The sequence below is a fragment of the Leptonychotes weddellii genome, chromosome 11, assembly GCF_054177405.1.
Source record: "Leptonychotes weddellii isolate Sample4059 chromosome 11, ASM5417740v2, whole genome shotgun sequence".
NCBI lineage: Eukaryota > Metazoa > Chordata > Mammalia > Carnivora > Phocidae > Leptonychotes > Leptonychotes weddellii.
In genome coordinates, this window is record NC_138379.1 from 43,343,894 (window position 1) to 43,361,572 (window position 17,679).

At 45.2% G+C, this 17,679-nt stretch overlaps 1 protein-coding gene across 1 annotated transcript; it reads left to right on the forward strand.

Moving 5' to 3' along the window:
• Positions 1-11,621: 11,621 nt before the first annotated feature.
• NLRP10 (NLR family pyrin domain containing 10) lies at positions 11,622-14,947 on the forward strand. The gene is given in 3 exon segments (XM_006742361.2): positions 11,622-12,125; positions 13,307-14,175; positions 14,177-14,947. Coding segments are annotated over 3 exon segments (1,923 nt in total). The 5' UTR covers positions 11,622-11,842.
• The last annotated feature ends 2,732 nt before the right edge of the window (positions 14,948-17,679 follow it).

Genomic DNA, 17,679 nt, shown 5'->3' on the forward strand with positions numbered 1-17,679 from the left:
CAGAAGCGGAAGGGGGTGAGTTGAAGAATATTAGGAGCACGATAGGCTGAATTTGAACCACGTGAACTAGATCTTTGCGTCTATTGGTTACGGATGATGCTTCTCAAGGCACTACAATTTCCTGCTCTGGGTTTGTGCTCTTTGATTTCGGTCCGATGAGCACTCAGTGAGAACCGAGCTAAAGAGTTCCGAACAAACTTGGGACGGCGCAGAGAGAAGAGGAACAATTCCGTCTGCGCAGCTGCCGCGAGATGGACCTAGAGAGCGGAGAATGGGTCGCAATTCCTGTTTTGACTTCAAAGGGATAGTGAATGTTAAAGTGCCTTTTTAAAAATTTTTTATTGTTATGTTAATCCCCATACATTACATCATTAGTTTTAGATGTAGTGTTCCATGATTCATTGTTTGTGCATAACACCCAGTGCTCCATGCAGAACGTGCCCTCTTTAATACCCATCACCAGGCTAACCCATCCTCCCACCCCCCTCCCCTCTAGAACCCTCAGTTTGTTTCTCAGAGTCCATCGTCTCTCATGGTTCGTCTCCCCCTCCGATTTCCCCCCCTTCATTCTTTCCCTCCTGCTATCTTCTTTTTTTTCTTAACATATATTGCATTATTTATTTCAGAGGTAGAGATCTGTAATTCAACAGTCTTGCACAATTCACAGCACTCACCATAGCACATACCCTCCCCAGTGTCTATCACCTAGCCACCCCATCCCTCCCCCCCCCCCACTCCAGCAAGGCACTTTTCGACAGCGTCATAAGATGTCAGTGCGGTGGCTTACTCATTTACCAGTTTGAATATGTGACAAACGCTGTCTTAGGCGCTTGGAATATATATATCAATGAACAAAACGAGGATCGTTGTCCTCGAAGAATTCACAATTTAGTGGAGAGAGACAAATAAATACATCATATAATACGTTAGAAGGTGATGAGTGCTATGAAAAAGGAAAAATTAGTGCGGCATAGGGGGAATCAGGAGTTAGGGTAGGTAACAATGAGAATGTGAGATTTGAGTGGATTTAAGGAGGCGAGGGAGGTGGCTATTATTGGGGGGAGGAGCCTCCAGGTAGAGGGATAAGCTAGTCAAAGGCTTAAGGCAGGAGCAGGCCTGGAGTGTGTGAGGAGGCTATTTGGTGGCTGGAGTGTTAAGATCATGGCAGGGAAGAGTAGGAGATGGACCTTTGAATAGGGGTTGCAGAGCAGATCATTAAGGACGCCCTAAGCCATGGAAAGGACTTTGACTTTTAGTCTGAGGGAGGTGGTGGCCATTGCATGGTATGGAGCAGGGGAAAGTCATGATCTGTCTGGGTTTTAAAAGGATCACTCTGCTTTGAGAAGAATAGAAGGGGCTGAGGTGGGGTGGCTGCTGAGGAGAGGAGGGTGAGAGAGAAAGAGCAGGGAGACATGTTAGGAGATTAGCAGGTAACCAAGGGAGAGTTGATGGTGGAGGGGACCAGGCCAGTAGCAGTGGACATGATGAGAAGTGGGTAGAATAGGGATATCTAGAGACAACAGGCTTTTCTGAGAAATTGTATGTGAGGTGTGAAATAGAGGAGTCAAAGATGACTTCAGTGTGTGTGTGTGTGTGCGCGCACACACACGCTGAACAAGTAGAATGAAGTTCTCATCAATTGAGATAGTGAAAGCTACAAGTGGAGCAGTTTTTTGGGAAAAGATCCTCAGTTCAATTTTGGAGGTGTTGCCCTTGAGATGTTTATTAGACAGCCAAGCAGAACTGTAGAGTGGTCAGGTGGAGATGCTAGTCTGTACTTTGGGAGAGGTTTCAATGAGTAAACCTCTGTAAAGCTCTTAGCATGTGCCTGATTTACAGCAGTTATTATTATTAAGTGGTAGCTATTATCACTGCTGTGTAACTGAAGGAGCTGTGATTCTAATGTACTACATAACTTTGGACAATCTATAATTTTTTCTGAGTCTCAGTTTCCTTCTTGGTACAGCGGGAATGAGAATATCTGCCTGTCAGGAAACCAATCAACTCCCTTAATTAGGTCAAGTCCTGGCATTCAGTTGACAAGGTGGATGGGTGAGGTTGGACTTCTTAGCCCTGACTCTCATGTCCAAGAACTGCTTTCTCTTTGGAGCTACCTTCCATAAATAGAATTCACATGATCCAGCTCCCCTGTCAATGTTCTAGGCAGACATGCATTCTTTCTTTTAATTCTCCCAAAACACAGTTGAACTGCCTATCAGAGGAGGATTGAAAGGAGACTTGGATTTGGTAATCCGGATCTTTACCAACCCTAGCAGAGCAGTGTCCGTGGAACTGAGGGTGGGGTGGGCATGGAAATAAGAATTCAGGTGTGAGAATGGTCAGTTTGAACTGATGGCAGTGAGTGCTGGCTACTCTATCAAGAGAGTTGGTGGGAAGGAGAGGAGACATTTAAGGCAGTAGCAGGGGGAACAGTAGAACTGAGAAGGTGACAATTTAGACTGCAAAAATTTTAAGTATATTTTAAACTAAAGGTAAGGATCTAAAGGAAAGAGAAAGATTGAATTGAGAAAGAGAACCAACTAATGAAGCAAGGAGGGAGGGAGAAAGACCTGAAAGGACAAGGTAGATAAAAGGGATGGCCTTGCACAGGATGAGGGACATGCTACAGAGACTGCCCTAGGCTGTGGCCTCCCTTATGGGTGCCCAGTGGGAGTCTGCCTTAGCAAGGGCTTATCCCTTGAGATCATTCTGTGGGAAGAAGGACAGAGGAGAGAATCACCTCTGATGAAGAGGTGTTGTTGCCCCAAACTGACCATGCACACCCTTGGGACCTCCTATCCATGTATTTGAGTTGGGTGTGGACACTTCACCACCAAGAACTTTGCCTTTACATCAATGGCCTAAAGACCTTTCTCTCTGGGAAGAAAAGAGAAAGAGGTGGATGAAGAATCAGAGACACTTTGAATTGGGGAATGAAGGGAAGTTGCAGGACCTCCTGTCAAGTGATGTTTTTCTTAGGGAAGTGGAGCCAAGGTGATCTGTTAAGAATGGCAGTGCAAGGGTGGGGTTCAGCCTTTGGGTGGTGGAAGAGGGACCAAAAGTGAGCCATCAAAGGCATTGGTCAATTATGGGAGGGCCCAGCTGAGCCTGGAGACCTCAAGGATATGGTCAACTTTTGTATTTTTCTCCAGCCATATAGCTAAGAGGCAGGTGGGGAGAGATCATTGGCATGGTCTTCCTGGGAATGCTGACCAGCCAGGACAAGGAAACACATACATCCAGGATGCTGGCTTTTCAACCATTGACTGAGGGATCCAGGGAGGCTGAATGCTATAAACAGACACTCTGAGGTCTAGGTTCATCAGGAAAGGGCAGAAGGCATGGGGAAAGAGAAAATGAACTATCCCCTTGAATATGGGGAATGTGTTGTACACATGGTATATGCTCAGAAGAACCATGTATATATTAAATATACATATATTTAAATAAGGGATTGGCTCATGTGATTATGGAGGCTGAGAAGTCCCAAGATCTTGAGTCAGCAATCTGGAAACCCAGGAGAGCCAATATATAGTTCTAGTCCAAAAGCAGACAGACTCAAGACCTAGAAAGAGCCTATGTTTCAGTTTGAGTCTGAAGGTTAGAAAAGACCAGTGTCCTGCTCAAGCAGTCAGGCAGGTGAAGTTCCCTCTTACTCCAGGTGGGGACCAGCTCTTTGTTCTATGTAGGCCTTCAACTGATTGGACAAGGCCCACCCACATTAGGGATGGTGATCTGCTCTATTCAGTCTATCAATTTAAATGTTCGACTTATCCAAAAGCACCCTCACAGACACACCTAGAATGTTTGACCAAATATCTGGAGATCCTGTGCCCTAGTCAAACTGACACATAAAATTCACCATCATACCTGGGATCCTGGCTGTCCTCAGCAGTATGCTTTACAGTCCTTCCTGAAAAGATGAAGGTCATAGCTACAGGCTCATGTTAAAACTGGGGCCCGGAGCTTGACAAACGCATCCCACCTCTTCAATGACGGGCTGGAGTGAAGGGAGCTTTGACTGCAGCTCCAACTACGGGAGGGCCGCAAGGGGGAGCCCTAGGCTCTCTCAGAGCTGCAAGTGGGACTTAATGAGCCTTTCTTGGTGGGGCAGGGCTGGGCAGGAACCATACCTTGGTGGACCCCACCCCCCCCAGCATAGGCAGGCTTGTAGGCTGCCTCCCACAGTTTGTCTCGGCTCCCTGCTCTGCTGGCCGGCTTCAGGAAGTTCTGCGCCTTATCCAGGCTCCACTAGGGCTGAGACAGTCCTCTGCTACGCTGGAATTTGCACAGAAGCCCCTCTGTCTGAAAGCCCTTTTGGGCTGGGGTGGTAAGGAGCAACTCCCACACGGTTTAAAAGCAACAGTGTCACAGACCTGAAGCCTCATACCTGCATGGTGAATGTTCATCTCCACTGGGCTAGATGTGCCCATCTTCTCGTTCCTGCAGCCTGGTGCGTTGCTCTGAGAGTGGAATGGTACTTTTCAGGTGTCCATGGACCACATTCATTAGTGGAGGTTCTTTTGACACTTGATGTCTCCCAGATGGAAGAAACTTAGTGCTCTTTTTTTCTATCACAGGTACACAGAATTGTAATAATCATACTCTTTAGTTCATGACACTTTGGCTCATTCATGAGCTTCTTTTTTTGTTTCGTTCATTCATTTGCTCATTATTTTTAAACTTTTTAAAAAAAGATTTTATTTATTTATTTGAGAGTGAGAGAGAGTGAGCATGAGCTGGGGAGGGGCAGAGGCAGAGGGAGAAGCAGACTCCCATTGAGCAGGGAGCCTGACGACGTGGGGCTCGATCCCAGGACCCTGAGATCATGACCTAAGCCAAAGGCAGATGCTTAACTGACTGAGCCACCCAGGTGCCCGTCACTCATTATTTTTTAAATAACATAAAGAACAGGACTTATTATCCAAACCAAGAATAGAACACTCATTCATTTTTTAACTAATGAACAGAACCTACAACCCAAACCAAGGATTAGAACATTATCAACGGTAGCATTATGAATTAATATTATATATTAGAATAGGTATTTATTATAATAGAATTATATACAATAGAATTTATTATGAAAATTAGAATATTATAACAGATAATATTATTATTATGAATATTAGAATATTATCATTCAGTGGTATGCTAGTAAATGTTTAACAATGTTTAAACAAATGTTTAAGCTCCCTGAAAAAAAAAATGGCCCTAGTTTTGGCATTGGCCAATTTCTACAGTATAAATACTCCTACCATGGCTGATTTCAAGCTACTAGCAGTTTAATAACTGGCTCTCAAAATCCCTGAAAATGTAACAACTGGCATTTAGGAGCCAGTATGAGTTCGCTCCATCACTGTTGCTGTACATAGACCTAGTGCTCTCCCCCAATATTTCATTGCCCCCCATTCCACCCCGAGAAATGACTACTCACCTGAATTTTGTGTCCAACATAATTTGCTTCAAAATTATGGTTTCAAATATATATGGATGACTAAGTAACATATTATTTAACTCTGCTAGTTTTTTAACTCTATAAATATAGCTACCAGATCTCCCTTGATACATACATTCTTAACATATCTTTTATCCACTCTTTTCCTTTCAAGCATTCCATATCTTTATGTTTTAGGAGTATCTCTTGTAAGTAGCATACACCTAAGTACTTAAAAAATCCAACCTGACCACCTCTGTCTTTGAATTCACAAGCCTAGTCTATTAACATTTTCTGGGTTGACATATTTGGATTAATTTCTAACATTTTATTTTTTGATTTTTATTTGATTGACGTTCCATATTCTTTTCACTTATATTTAGCCTTTCAATGGGGTTATTTGACTGATTCTGTTTTCTTATTGTTTTTGTTCTTTTGCTAGTTAGGAACCACATGTTCTTTTTAAAAATTGTTTTAATTTAAATTTAATTTAGTTGACATATAATGTATTATTAGTTTCAGGAGAATTTAGTGATTCATCAGTTGCATATAACATCCAGTGCTCATTACATCACGCGCCCTCCTTAATGCCCATCACCCAGTTATCTCATCCTCCCACCCAGCTCTCTTCCAGCAACCCTGAGGTTGTTTCCTAGAGTTGAGAGTCTCTTATGGTTTGCCTCCCTCTCTGTTTTCATCTTATTTTATCTTTCCTTCCCTTCTCCTATGATCCTCTGTTTTATTTCTTAAATTCCACATATGAGTGAAATCATGTGGTATTTGTCTTTCTCTGACTGACTTATTTCACTTAGCATAATACCTTCTAGTTCCATCCACATCGTTGCAAATGGCAAGATTTCATTCTTTTTGCTGGCTGAGGAATATTCCATTGTATATATATACCACATCTTTATCCATTCATCTGTCAATGGACATCTGGGCTCTTTCCATATTTTGGCTATTGTGGACATTGCTGCTAGGAACCACATATTCTAATTTCAGGATTTTCATTATTACTTTTGATTTAAACCATGCATTTTTTCTTATTTGTTAATTATTTATCAAACAAGTGATTCCTTAGTACACAATATTCATGTTTCATAGTTCAGGAATACAGGTCAGTGACAAACTTCCGTGGAACTCAATCCAAATAAATCCTTTGCACCCCAATATCATTTTCACTCTGAAAGACACCAAGCTTCTTCAACTCAAAATCTTTCATGGAATTCGTACAGACTTCTTTTCTTGGCTCAGCCACAGCCAACTTAAGAGAGAGTAGAACCCCAGAGGGGTACAGTGAATGCTCCAACAATATGAAATTGCAGAGGCTTGGTATCTGCAAAAACCATGCCTCTGAAGTTTTGTCAAAGCACCGGAAGCCATGATAGTTATTGTCCTCAACATCAATTCCCTTCCTGGCTGATGGAGAGCTAGTGCTCCAGCAGCACACAGGTGCAGAAGTTACCAGGCATTTAACTCATTTGTTCTGCGTTTAAACAGCTCCACCAATGATACAAGAACTTTGAAATGCTCTAGCTCTGATCATTCTCATTCTGATTTGTGTATGTGCTTTGCCTGCCTGTCTGTTTTTCTGACTACCATCTTGCCAGCAGTTGCCAAGTCAATGGGGAGGATGCAGGCAGGTCTCCTTCTCCTCCAAGGCCATGTGGGAGTACTCTTGAAAAAAGACAGCCTCTCATAGCAGAGATGGATACTTCTAAATGGCCACGAGGGTCCTCAAGAGGACTTTTAAACTTACCAAGCTCACATGCTAACTTCATCAGAACTGACCAAGCTGTAAAGGAGAATATGGTGACCATTGTGGGGACCAGAAGGTGCCTCTTCAAAGGGCCCCTTGCATGGAAGGGATGGTCTGGGTTTGGGGTCCCTGCCTATTTTAGGCAGAAAGAGGCCTGGAAGCAGGAGGGTGAAGATGTGGACTCAACTTTGCCTTCGCGTTTGCCTCCACGGGTGAGGAAAGATTACAATGCAGGCAGGGGACTCTGGTAGCTTGACTCAGAGACTCCAATTCCTCCACACATATTTCTAGTTATTCTTGTTTCTTGAGAGTTTGCTGTTAAGAAAAACCCTCTTTGTAGAGTGAGTGTATAAATGTGTGTGCATGTGTGTGTGAGAGAGAGAGAGAGAAAGAGAGACCCATGCCCATCAGCTAGCTTCATCTCTCTGTCTCTGTCTTTTGGACTTCCTGTTTTGTCTGCTTATTCCTCTCTTCTGTCTATTTGTGTCTCTTTTCTGACTGTTTCCACCCTTGATCTCTGTCTTTTTTGTCTCCACCCTTTCCCTTCTGGGACTCAGTTGCTCCAGTTGTCAGTTCCACCCACAGCCAAGCCAGGGTGAACAGGGAGGGAGGCCTCATTTCATGTCCTGCCTCCACCCTTCAATTAAAATCAGTTTTTTTATATCTCACTTCTGTTCCTTCAGGTATGACTCTCATTTCTGTTCCTTCCGGTGTGCCTCAATTTCATATCCTACCTCCACCCTTCAGTTAAAATCAGTTTTGTTTTTTTTTTTAACATCTCATTTCTGTTCCTTCAGGTGTGACTCTCAATCCCTGATCCATCATCTCCAGACCTGGAACCTTCTAGGGGAGGTTGATCTGAGAGCCTTCTCAGCTAGCAGACTCTGTTCTCTGCATCACATGATCTGTGTGGCTGTCTCACTCAATTTTCCCATTTTGTCTCTTGGGCTTGGTTCTTTGCTGTCTTGCTTCTGTCTCTAGCTTCAGCTTGGTTAAGGCTCTGGGAGAGACCAATTCCCTTTCCTGCCTGTTCTCCCGCACTCTGGCAGAACTCACTGAGCACTGGGCATGGGAGGCCTTGGACAGGGAGGAAAAGGTACACAGGAGAGGCTCCAAGCTGCTCCCTCATGGCTTCTCCCCTCTTCTCCAGCCCTCTCACCCTTAGGAGATGCTCTTACTCATCCTTCATAGAGAACACAGGGACCATAATCCATGAGTACCCTCATGTGACCACAAAACCCATAGACCTGCCTTGCTCTGCCGAACAACCTTGTCGCTTTCCTTAGGCATAGATGGAGGATGTTCCCTCCATCTTCCTGTTAAAGGCCAATCTTTTGCCTTTGCTTTGGGTCCTTCCTCAACCCACAGCCCAATTCTCTCCCCTTGTACTTCTCTCTTGTCTGCATTTCTAACCCGATCCCTCTGTCGGATGATTTTTGTCAGCATTCAAATCCTTCCCACCCTCTCCCCCATGTTAAAACAAACAAGACCTTCTCTTGGCCCCACATTCCCCACATCTTCTCAGGACCTCTCAATTCCTTTTGTCACCAAGCTCCCTGAAAAGTATGTCTATACCCTTCCTTCCTTTTTCTCTTTCTTTCTCTCATATTGAGGTTTAGTTGACATCATATTAATTTCAGGTGTACAGCATTATGATTCAATATGTTTATATTGTGAAATGAGCACCTCAATAAATATAGTTAACATCCATTATTATACATAGTTCCAGAAACTTTTTTTCTGATGAGAACTTTCAAGATTTACTCTTAGCAACTTTCAAATATGAAGTACAGTATTACTATCTCCGCTTCTTTATCCCCTATTCTTACTTTGCTAATTTTTATTTTTTGGAAGTAATATATGCTCATAGTTTAAAAGGTCAATTAACACTAAAAAGCTTATGCTGCAAATCCAGTACTTTCCTGGTCCACCTCCACAGCCCCCCACACTACTACCTCCAGTCTCTCTTCTCTGAAGCAGTTACTTATATATTTAAACTGTTCCTTCTTGCATCTCTGCACTTCTAAATAATACATGTCTACTGCTACATTTGACTCATAATTTTATGCCTTATCTGTTGACTTCCTATGCCAGAACACTCCAGAACATTCCACCACTGTCCTTTCAATATGATTATATTGTACATTTTAGTTAGATCAATATTCAGTGGTTCTGTTACTATTTCTATGCAAACATTATTCACACCTGAGTGTTGTAGTTTACTCTTATGTAAACTTCTGTCTTTCTTGTTTTTTGTTTTTCCTAGAACTAGTGATTTCTTTATTTTCTCCATCTGTGTAGTTTTCTTGGTACTTAATGTTAGTTTCTCCATACCTTCTAGTAGCCTCTTGGTAGGGTCTTCCAGAGGGCCTGGCAGCATCAGTTAACCTGTCAGTTGTTTTCTTCCCTTGGAGATGGTCTGAGTGCCCCGTTCTCCTCAGGGCTTCTGTCCTGTCATGGCGCTCTAGGCACTCTGACCAACTGCCTTGAGGGACTTTCTTTTCCTCCTTGTTTGGATTCCTGTTTCATGGAGCTCCTGTCCTTCTGCCTTTTCACTTTGGTCGAGCACATCCTCCAGTGGTTTCAACAACTTAAAGAACCGGCCAAGGACATGGTGGTGACAGCGCCTCAACTGCTTTGCCTCTCAAGTCAAACTGCCCCAGTCTGGCCTGGCTCAAGTTGTAGGAGAGCACTGGGGGTTCAGAGAGGAGATGAAGGGGTTGCTGGGCCCTTTCTTTTTCTTGGTGACAGAACGAGTCATCTCTTTGGCCCCTCCTTTGTTTCTCAACGTAATATGTGGAGGAATGAGGTCATGTTCTCCTCTGGTGAGCAATACTCATCCACTGACAGTCAGACGGAACGTGTGGCTGTTTGTGTTTCTCCGGGGAGGCCCAGGTGCACTTCATCTGTTCCAGCCCACGCATTCTAGGGCCTGTTAGGTATCAAAGGGGAGGTGTCAGTGTTGTCCCATCTGTCCTTTTATTTTTTTATTTTTGAGAGGGAGAGGGATGGGGGAGGGGCAGGAGAGGGAGAGAGAGAATCTTAAGCACACTCCAAGTTCAGTGTGGAGCCCAACACGGGGCTCAATCTCACCACCCTGTGATCATGACCTGAGCTGAAACCAAGAATCAGACACTTAACTGACTGAGCCACCCAGGAGCCCCCAGCCATCCTCTTAATACCAGCACCACCAAGCAGACGTGAACTAGTGGGTTTAGGCTAAGTGGATCCAGGCTTGGCTTGGGGTCTGTCTGAACTAGAAAAAAAAATCGGTTTCTACTCAATCCCCAGGACCTGGCTTGTTGGGCTCTTGCATCAGGGAGGTGAGTCATCCCTGCCTCACCTCCAGCTCTTTGAGTCCAAATGGCCTGAAGCCTAGACCCCACATCTCCTTGGCAGCCTCTGGTGCCATCTTTTCTTGCTCTTTCCTGAATTAGCTCCGCCAACAGCAGAGATTTTCAGGGGAGTCTGAGGCTTTATTGTAAATCACTCCTATGTCAACAGGTTTATTTTTGCGAACTACCCCATGGTTAGCACTCAAAGTCCCTTGTATTCTATCATACTCTTAAATTTTTTTCTCTGTTTTTGGTGTGTAGTTAAAATGCTGATATTTGAATCTCAGCAACTTTCCCTGTTCCCAAATACCTTTATCTAGCTCTCAGACATTTTGCTACAGAGATGGAGTCCCCATTGACTATAGATCAGAGGGCTAATTCTGGACTCTGAAAGTTTCTGCCGATAGTTGCTTCTCTTCTTCTGAAGACTGCCACCCCACAACTCAAGATCCTCCTCTCCCTGCACTGCTGCTTCATATCTACACATGTCTCCAGTGTGGGATAGCGGTCAGTCTAACGACCTGCTTTCTGCCTCTGTCTTGGATGGCTTTGTCTTTTCACCTCTTTCTGACCCTATTTAGCCAGGTCAGAGGCTGTGATTCAAATCCTGCCTCTTTGCCCACTGGTCCAGCTCTGAAAAATTCTGGAAAACCACTCTTCTCTGTCAAATTTCTCATCTGGAGCGATCCCCGAGACAGTTTCTGTGATGATCAGCTGTTTCTCTTATTATTTGAACTTGTTTCCTTATCTGAATTAGAAGACTTCCAGTTTTGAAATCCTGTGTGAAGCCAAGGGGCTGATGAATATAGAGTTTCTACCTTCTTGCCATTCCTCAGCAGTCCCAGCAAATATGCTCCAACTCTGTATAGGTTCACAAAGTCAGGGAGGGGGTCACTTGTAAAACTTAAAAAAAGCATATATTTTTAACCCAAACTGCCTAATGCAGGCATTTAGTAAACAGTGTGCATGAGAGGGAGGAGGCAGGAGGAGAGAGATGGAGAGATAGAGAGAACCTACACACCCACATGCCTTCCTTCCTATTTGCTGGCACAGACACACGTCAGCTCACAAAGAGGCACAGTGCAGAATGAGGAAGAAAATTCCCTGCTGTCCCACCTGCTCGCCTTTCTTGGAACTTGGCACACATCTCTCTCCTCTCTCCTTGGCCCGCACTCAGCAGCTTGCTAAGCACCCAGAAAGCTGAGTGGCTGAGGTGCCTGCAGGCTGCTCTTCCCTCAGCGCCCGCCTCTCTTCCCCTCTCTCCTGCTTCTCCTGGTCACTGGTCTGAACTCAACCATTCACCCCAACACCATGGCCCAGACCCACAACCCCCAGAAGGCATTGCTCTGGGCCTTGAGTGACCTTGAGGAGAAAAGCTTCAAGCTCTTCAAGTTCCACTTACGGGACAGGAGCCTGCTTGAGGGGAAGCTGCCGCTAGAACGCAGGGAGCTGGAGGGCCTGAGCACTGTGGACCTGGCTTCTCGGCTGATTTCCCTGTACGGAGTGTGGGAGGCCATGAAGGTGGTGCTCAGCGTCCTGAGGGTCATGAACCTGTTGGAACCCGCGGACCGGCTCAGCCCCATTTGTCTGAACGGTGAGTGCCGCAGGAAACAAGGGGAGCTCAGGGTGCCACCAGGACTCCCCCACCCCCATGACATTTCCAGAGACTCCCCCAGCCTGTGGTTTATGCTGTCTCTCACTCTTGCCCCCGGTCTATGCCGAGGAGTGCCAGTGCCCAGGGTCCTGGTGGAGTCCAGCTGAAGACTCTGACGCCGTTGGGGTAGGGCCTGAGCCAAGGGTGGGGTCTTAGAGAAAGACTAGTTATCTTGTGGCCATAATGCCCCACCTCCTACCTCCAGTTGTAGTACCAGAGAAGAGGAGGGTAGAGGAGAGGGGCTTAGAGATTGAGCGTGGTGTTGGTGAAGGGGTTTCCACTAACCAACAGAAATGGCATCGGGGTGGGGGTGGGGGTCAGATCTTTCCTTAGCTGCTGTCCCAGCAGGCAGCTCAGGCCGCTTCCGACAGAGGACAGCCTGCTCCTGCGTCCTGCTCTCTCAAGGATCTGGTACATCGATGCTGCCCTAGAGAACAAGGTGGGCATGGAAACAAGAAGGTCTCCTATCCCTTCTTGTGGGCTGCCAGGGGAGGTGCCTGTGCTCCCTCCATAAGCCCCTGTCACCCCGAGAGCTCTTCTGACATACTGTCAGGGCTTCTGCTCAGGAGCTGGTTTATCTTGAGCACCCGGCTTGATCATTGCCAAGAACAGGCTTCTATTACTTACTTCACCATCCTCCAGCTTCCTTTTCCTTTCTCCACCCTGTCCTCACCATTTCAAATGGGGATGTTTCATAGGAACACCCAGATGTTCACACACACAGACACTTTTGCACACATAGATATTCTTACAAACGCCCACTTGGCTGATGCACACTGACACGCCTTCCTCACACAAAAATACACAAGCTTGCATAAATGTGCTCTCATGAGCCTGTGTGGATACAAACACTCACTCATCCCGCACCGATATGCACACACACAAAACACACACTTGCATACTCATACGGATGTGCACATGCACACCATGCATGTGTCTGTGTGCAGGTACACACACATCCAGGGGTCCCTCCCCTTGAAGCTTGAAGTATGAACTTCAGGAAGATACAAGTTAGAGAGCATACAAGATGAAGCTAGAGAGCAGAGTCCAGAGTTTGAAGGGCCCTCTTTATCTTTCTTTATTCCCCTATGACCCGCTAACACCCCATGTGTCTGGCTCAGATTACAGAGAAACATACCGAGAGCGTGTGCGCTGCCTAGAGGAGAGGCAAGAGGGAGGAATCTGTGGCAGCTACGATCAATTGCTCCTTGTGGCCAAGGCTAGCCCAGGGAGCCCAGAATCGTCTGCCCGCCCCCTCCCGGAGCAGGAGCTGGACTCTGTCTCGGTGGAGACTCTGTCTGATCCAGGAGAAAAGCCCTACCAAGTCCCACCCACAGTGGTGTTACAAGGGTCCGCCGGCACTAGAAAGAACGCTGGCCAAAAAATGGTGCTGGACTGGGCCACTGGCACCCTGTACCCAGGCCGGTTTGATTATGTCTTTTATGTCAGCTGCAGAGAAGTGGTCCTGTTGCAGGAGGGCAAACCGGACCAGCTCCTCTTCTGGTGTTGTGGGGACGACCAGGTGCCCGTCAAAGAGATGCTGAGGGAGGAGGAGCGGCTGCTGTTCATCCTGGATGGCTTTGATGAACTGCAGAGGCCCTTTGCAAAGGGCTTGAAGAGGCTGAGTCCGAACCCCATGGAGAACGTGCTGCACCATCTAATTAGGAGAGAGGTGTTTCCCAGGTCTTCACTCCTTATCACCACCTGGCCCGTGGCTTTGCGGAATCTGGAGCCCTTGCTGAAGCAATCACACCATATTCACATCCTAGGCTTCTCTGAGGATGAGAGGAGGAGGTATTTCAGCTCGTATTTCACTGATGAGGAGCAAGCCAGAAATGCCTTTGACATTGTACAAGGAAATGACGTTCTATACAAATCATGTCAAATTCCAGGCATTTGCTGGGTGATCTGCTCCTGGCTCAAAGAACAGATGGAGAGGGGCAGACAGATCTCAGAGACTCCCAGTAATGGCACGGACATCTTCATGGCCTAATGTCTCCACCTTCCTGCCGCCCAGTGACAATGCAGGCTGCTTCCAGCTTACCGGGCACAGGGTCCTGAGCGGTCTGTGCTCCTTAGCAGCTGAGGGGATCTAGCACCAGGGGTTCATGTTTGAAGAAGCTGACCTCAGGAAGCATAATTTAGATGTGACCAGGCTTGATGCTTTCCCGAGCAGCACGAGTTACCAAGAGGGACATGACATCAAGACGTTCTATACCTTCCGCCACATTAGCTTCCAGGAGTTTTTTCATACCATGTCCTACCTGCTGATAGAGGACCAGAGTCAAATGGGGAAAGAGTCCCGCAGAGAACTGAGTAGGCTTCTGAATGAAGAGGGGAAGGCAGAGAATGAGGAGATGACCCTCAGTATGCAGTTTTTATTGGACATATTAAAAAAAGAGACCTCTTCGAACTTTGAGCTAAAGTTCTCCCTCAAAATTTCTCCCTTGGTAAAGCAGGAGTGGATGCATTTTAAAGAACAAATGAAATCTATAAAGCATAAAGGGGCCTGGGATTTGGAATTCTCCCTGAATCCATCTAAAATAAGGAATCTGGGGAAGGGTGTTCAGATAAGCGATGTATCGTTTAAGATGGGACAGTCAAATAAAAAGAAATCCCAGGACAGGAACTCATTTTCTGTCAAAACCAGCTTGAGTAATGGACGGAAAGAGAAGCAGAAATGTCCTGTTGTGGGCAAAGAGAATATAGCAAAGACACAAAAGGAGGCTTCTAATGGAAAAGGCAGAGATACGGAGAAATGAGAGACGCAGAGGGTAGGAGCAGTAGGATGGGAAGCAGATAAATGAGACAGTAGAGCTGAAGGGTCAGGAGGGTGGTGGGGGGAGTGGCAGGAGAGGGGGGAAGACAGAGTGTAAAAAGGAATGGAGAGATGAGAGATTTAATTAATAGGTACTGGAAGGAGTGGAAGGACAGGGGCGCAAATAGAAAAGAAAATTAGGTAATACAGGATCAGAAAACTTGGAACATAGGACATGGGGAAAGGCCATGTGGACTGAGTCCCTAGGAACAACCACATTTACCATCAATGGCTCAAATTCAGTTATTTAGCATCCCCTCCTCCTAGAGAAGCTGTTTACAACTTCCTCTACTGTGGAATTTAATGTTAATTTGAGTGAGAAAACGTGATTGGTCTCTTTTCTATAAAATAAACCTTCAAATACAATAAACTGTGGACTGTGCTCATTCTACAAGATTGGATGATATGAAGCATATCAATATCAACATTTAAAGGAAATATTGTACTGTGTCATAATGGAATATCCCTTTGACTCTGTATTTGTGATCAATTGCTGCTTAAGTAAATAGTAGCTTCACATCTTTCCAGAAACTTCTAGAATTTCTGTGTTGGAAATGAACCATATCTTGTCACAGACCTCTTGTCTTAGAAACTCTACTGTGACTTGACCTAGCTCTGTACTAATACCATGTTACTTGTCCCCAGTGATGCCATTATCACCCTTTTCTTTCTGGAAAGACCAGTTAGTTCCCAGAGATGACTCATAATCTCTTTTACCGCTCCAGCTCCCCCTGTATAGAAAATAAGAAGAATTCAAAGGTGTAGGTGGGGTCAGTTCCTGACTCTTATGTCATAGATGAGAATATGGAAGTTCAGTTAGGAGTCCCATCCATTTCTGGGGTTCCTCAGAGAAATATCTTAGTTCCTGACCCTCAGCCAACAGGTTAGAGGCCCTCGAGGACCTGGTGCAGGCACCAAAAACCTACCCCCGCCCCAGCTGTTGCAGCTGGTGTCAGTACAGCCAAGAATGCTGGTGCTGCCTTGGACCCTCAGCGCCCCATAGAAAGGTTACAGACACTCCTCATTTTGCTTTTCATACATTTATATTCCTGTCATGGCTCCTCACAAGTTGATTCCATGTGTCCCAATTCCAGCAATCTGCTGGACATGGCCAGATGTCTGAATCCAAGGGAACTTAACCTTGGGTAGTCAACTTGGGGTATCATAACACTATTTATTATTAACTCTTTTTTCACACAGGAAGTTTGGTGGCTCCACATTTGATAATTATATGCATAGCATATTGAACACATAGATGGTGTTTGTATCCAGAATATGTGTAACAAACAGTATGTGTGTGCATGTACTTATTTAAAGAGTAATTTGTATTGCATCACTACAGAGGCTGGCTGGCATCCAGTGAGCGAGGTTGTATTGCCACCCAAGAGCTTAGATGATCACAGCAGACCAGCTCCTGATTGTCATAGAGAATTTGGGAACAATGGAACAGGTGCCCAGCCACACTGCTGGATTTTCATGGGGCCAAGGAGGCCTAGTTTTTTGTTTGTTTGTTTGTTTGTTTTTAATTTTATGTTATTATGTTATGTTAGTCACCATACAATACATTAGTTTTTGATGTAGTGATCCATGATTCATTGTTTTTGTATAACACCCAGTGCTCCCTGCGATACATACCTTCCTTAATACCCATCACTGGGCTAACACATCCCCCAAACCCCCTCCCCTCTAAAACTCTCAGTTTGTTTCTCGGAGTCCATCGTCTCTCATGGTTCATCTCCCTCTCCGATTTCCCCTCCTTCATATTTCCCTTTCTTCTCCTAATGTCCTCCATACTATTCCTTATGTTCCACAGATAAGTGAAACCATATGATAATTGACTTTCTTTGCTTGACTTATTTCACTTAGCATAATCTCCTCCAGTCCCATCCATGTTGATGTAAAAGTTGGGTATTCATCTTTCTGATGGCTGAGTAATATTCCATTGTATATATGGAGCACATCTTCTTTATCCATTCATCTGTTGAAGGGCATCTCGGCTCTTTCCACAGTTTGGCTACTGCGGACATTGCTGCTATGAACACTGGGGGGGGGGGGGACATATGGCCCTTCTTTTCACTACATCTGTGTCTTTGGGGTAAATGCCCAGCAGTGCAATTGCTGGGTCATAGGGTAGCTCTATTTTTAATTTTTTGAGGAAGCTCCACGCTGTTTTCCAAAGTGGCTGTACCAACTGCATTCCCACCAACAATGTAAGAGGGTTCCCCTTTCTCCACGACCTCTCCAACGTTTGTTGTTTCTTGCCTTGTCAATTTTTGCCATTCTAACTGGCGTAAGGTGGTATCTCAATGTGGTTTTGATTTGAATTTCCCTGATGGCTAATGATGATGAACATTTTTTCATGTGTGTGTTAGCCATTTGTATGTCTTCTTTGGAGAAGTGTCTGTTCATGTCTTCTGCCCGTTTTTTGACTTGATTATTTTTTGAGTGTTGAGTTTGAGAAGTTCTTTATAGATCTTGGAAATCAGCGCTTTATCTGTAGTGTCATTTGCAAATATCTTCTCCCATTCTGTGGGTTGCCTCTTTGTTTTGTTGAGTGTTTCCTTTGCTGTGCAGAAGCTTTTTATCTTGATGAAGTCTCAAAAGTTCATTTTCGCTTTTGTTTCACTAGCCTTTGGAGATGTATCTTGAAAGAAGTTGCTGTGGCCGATGTCAAAG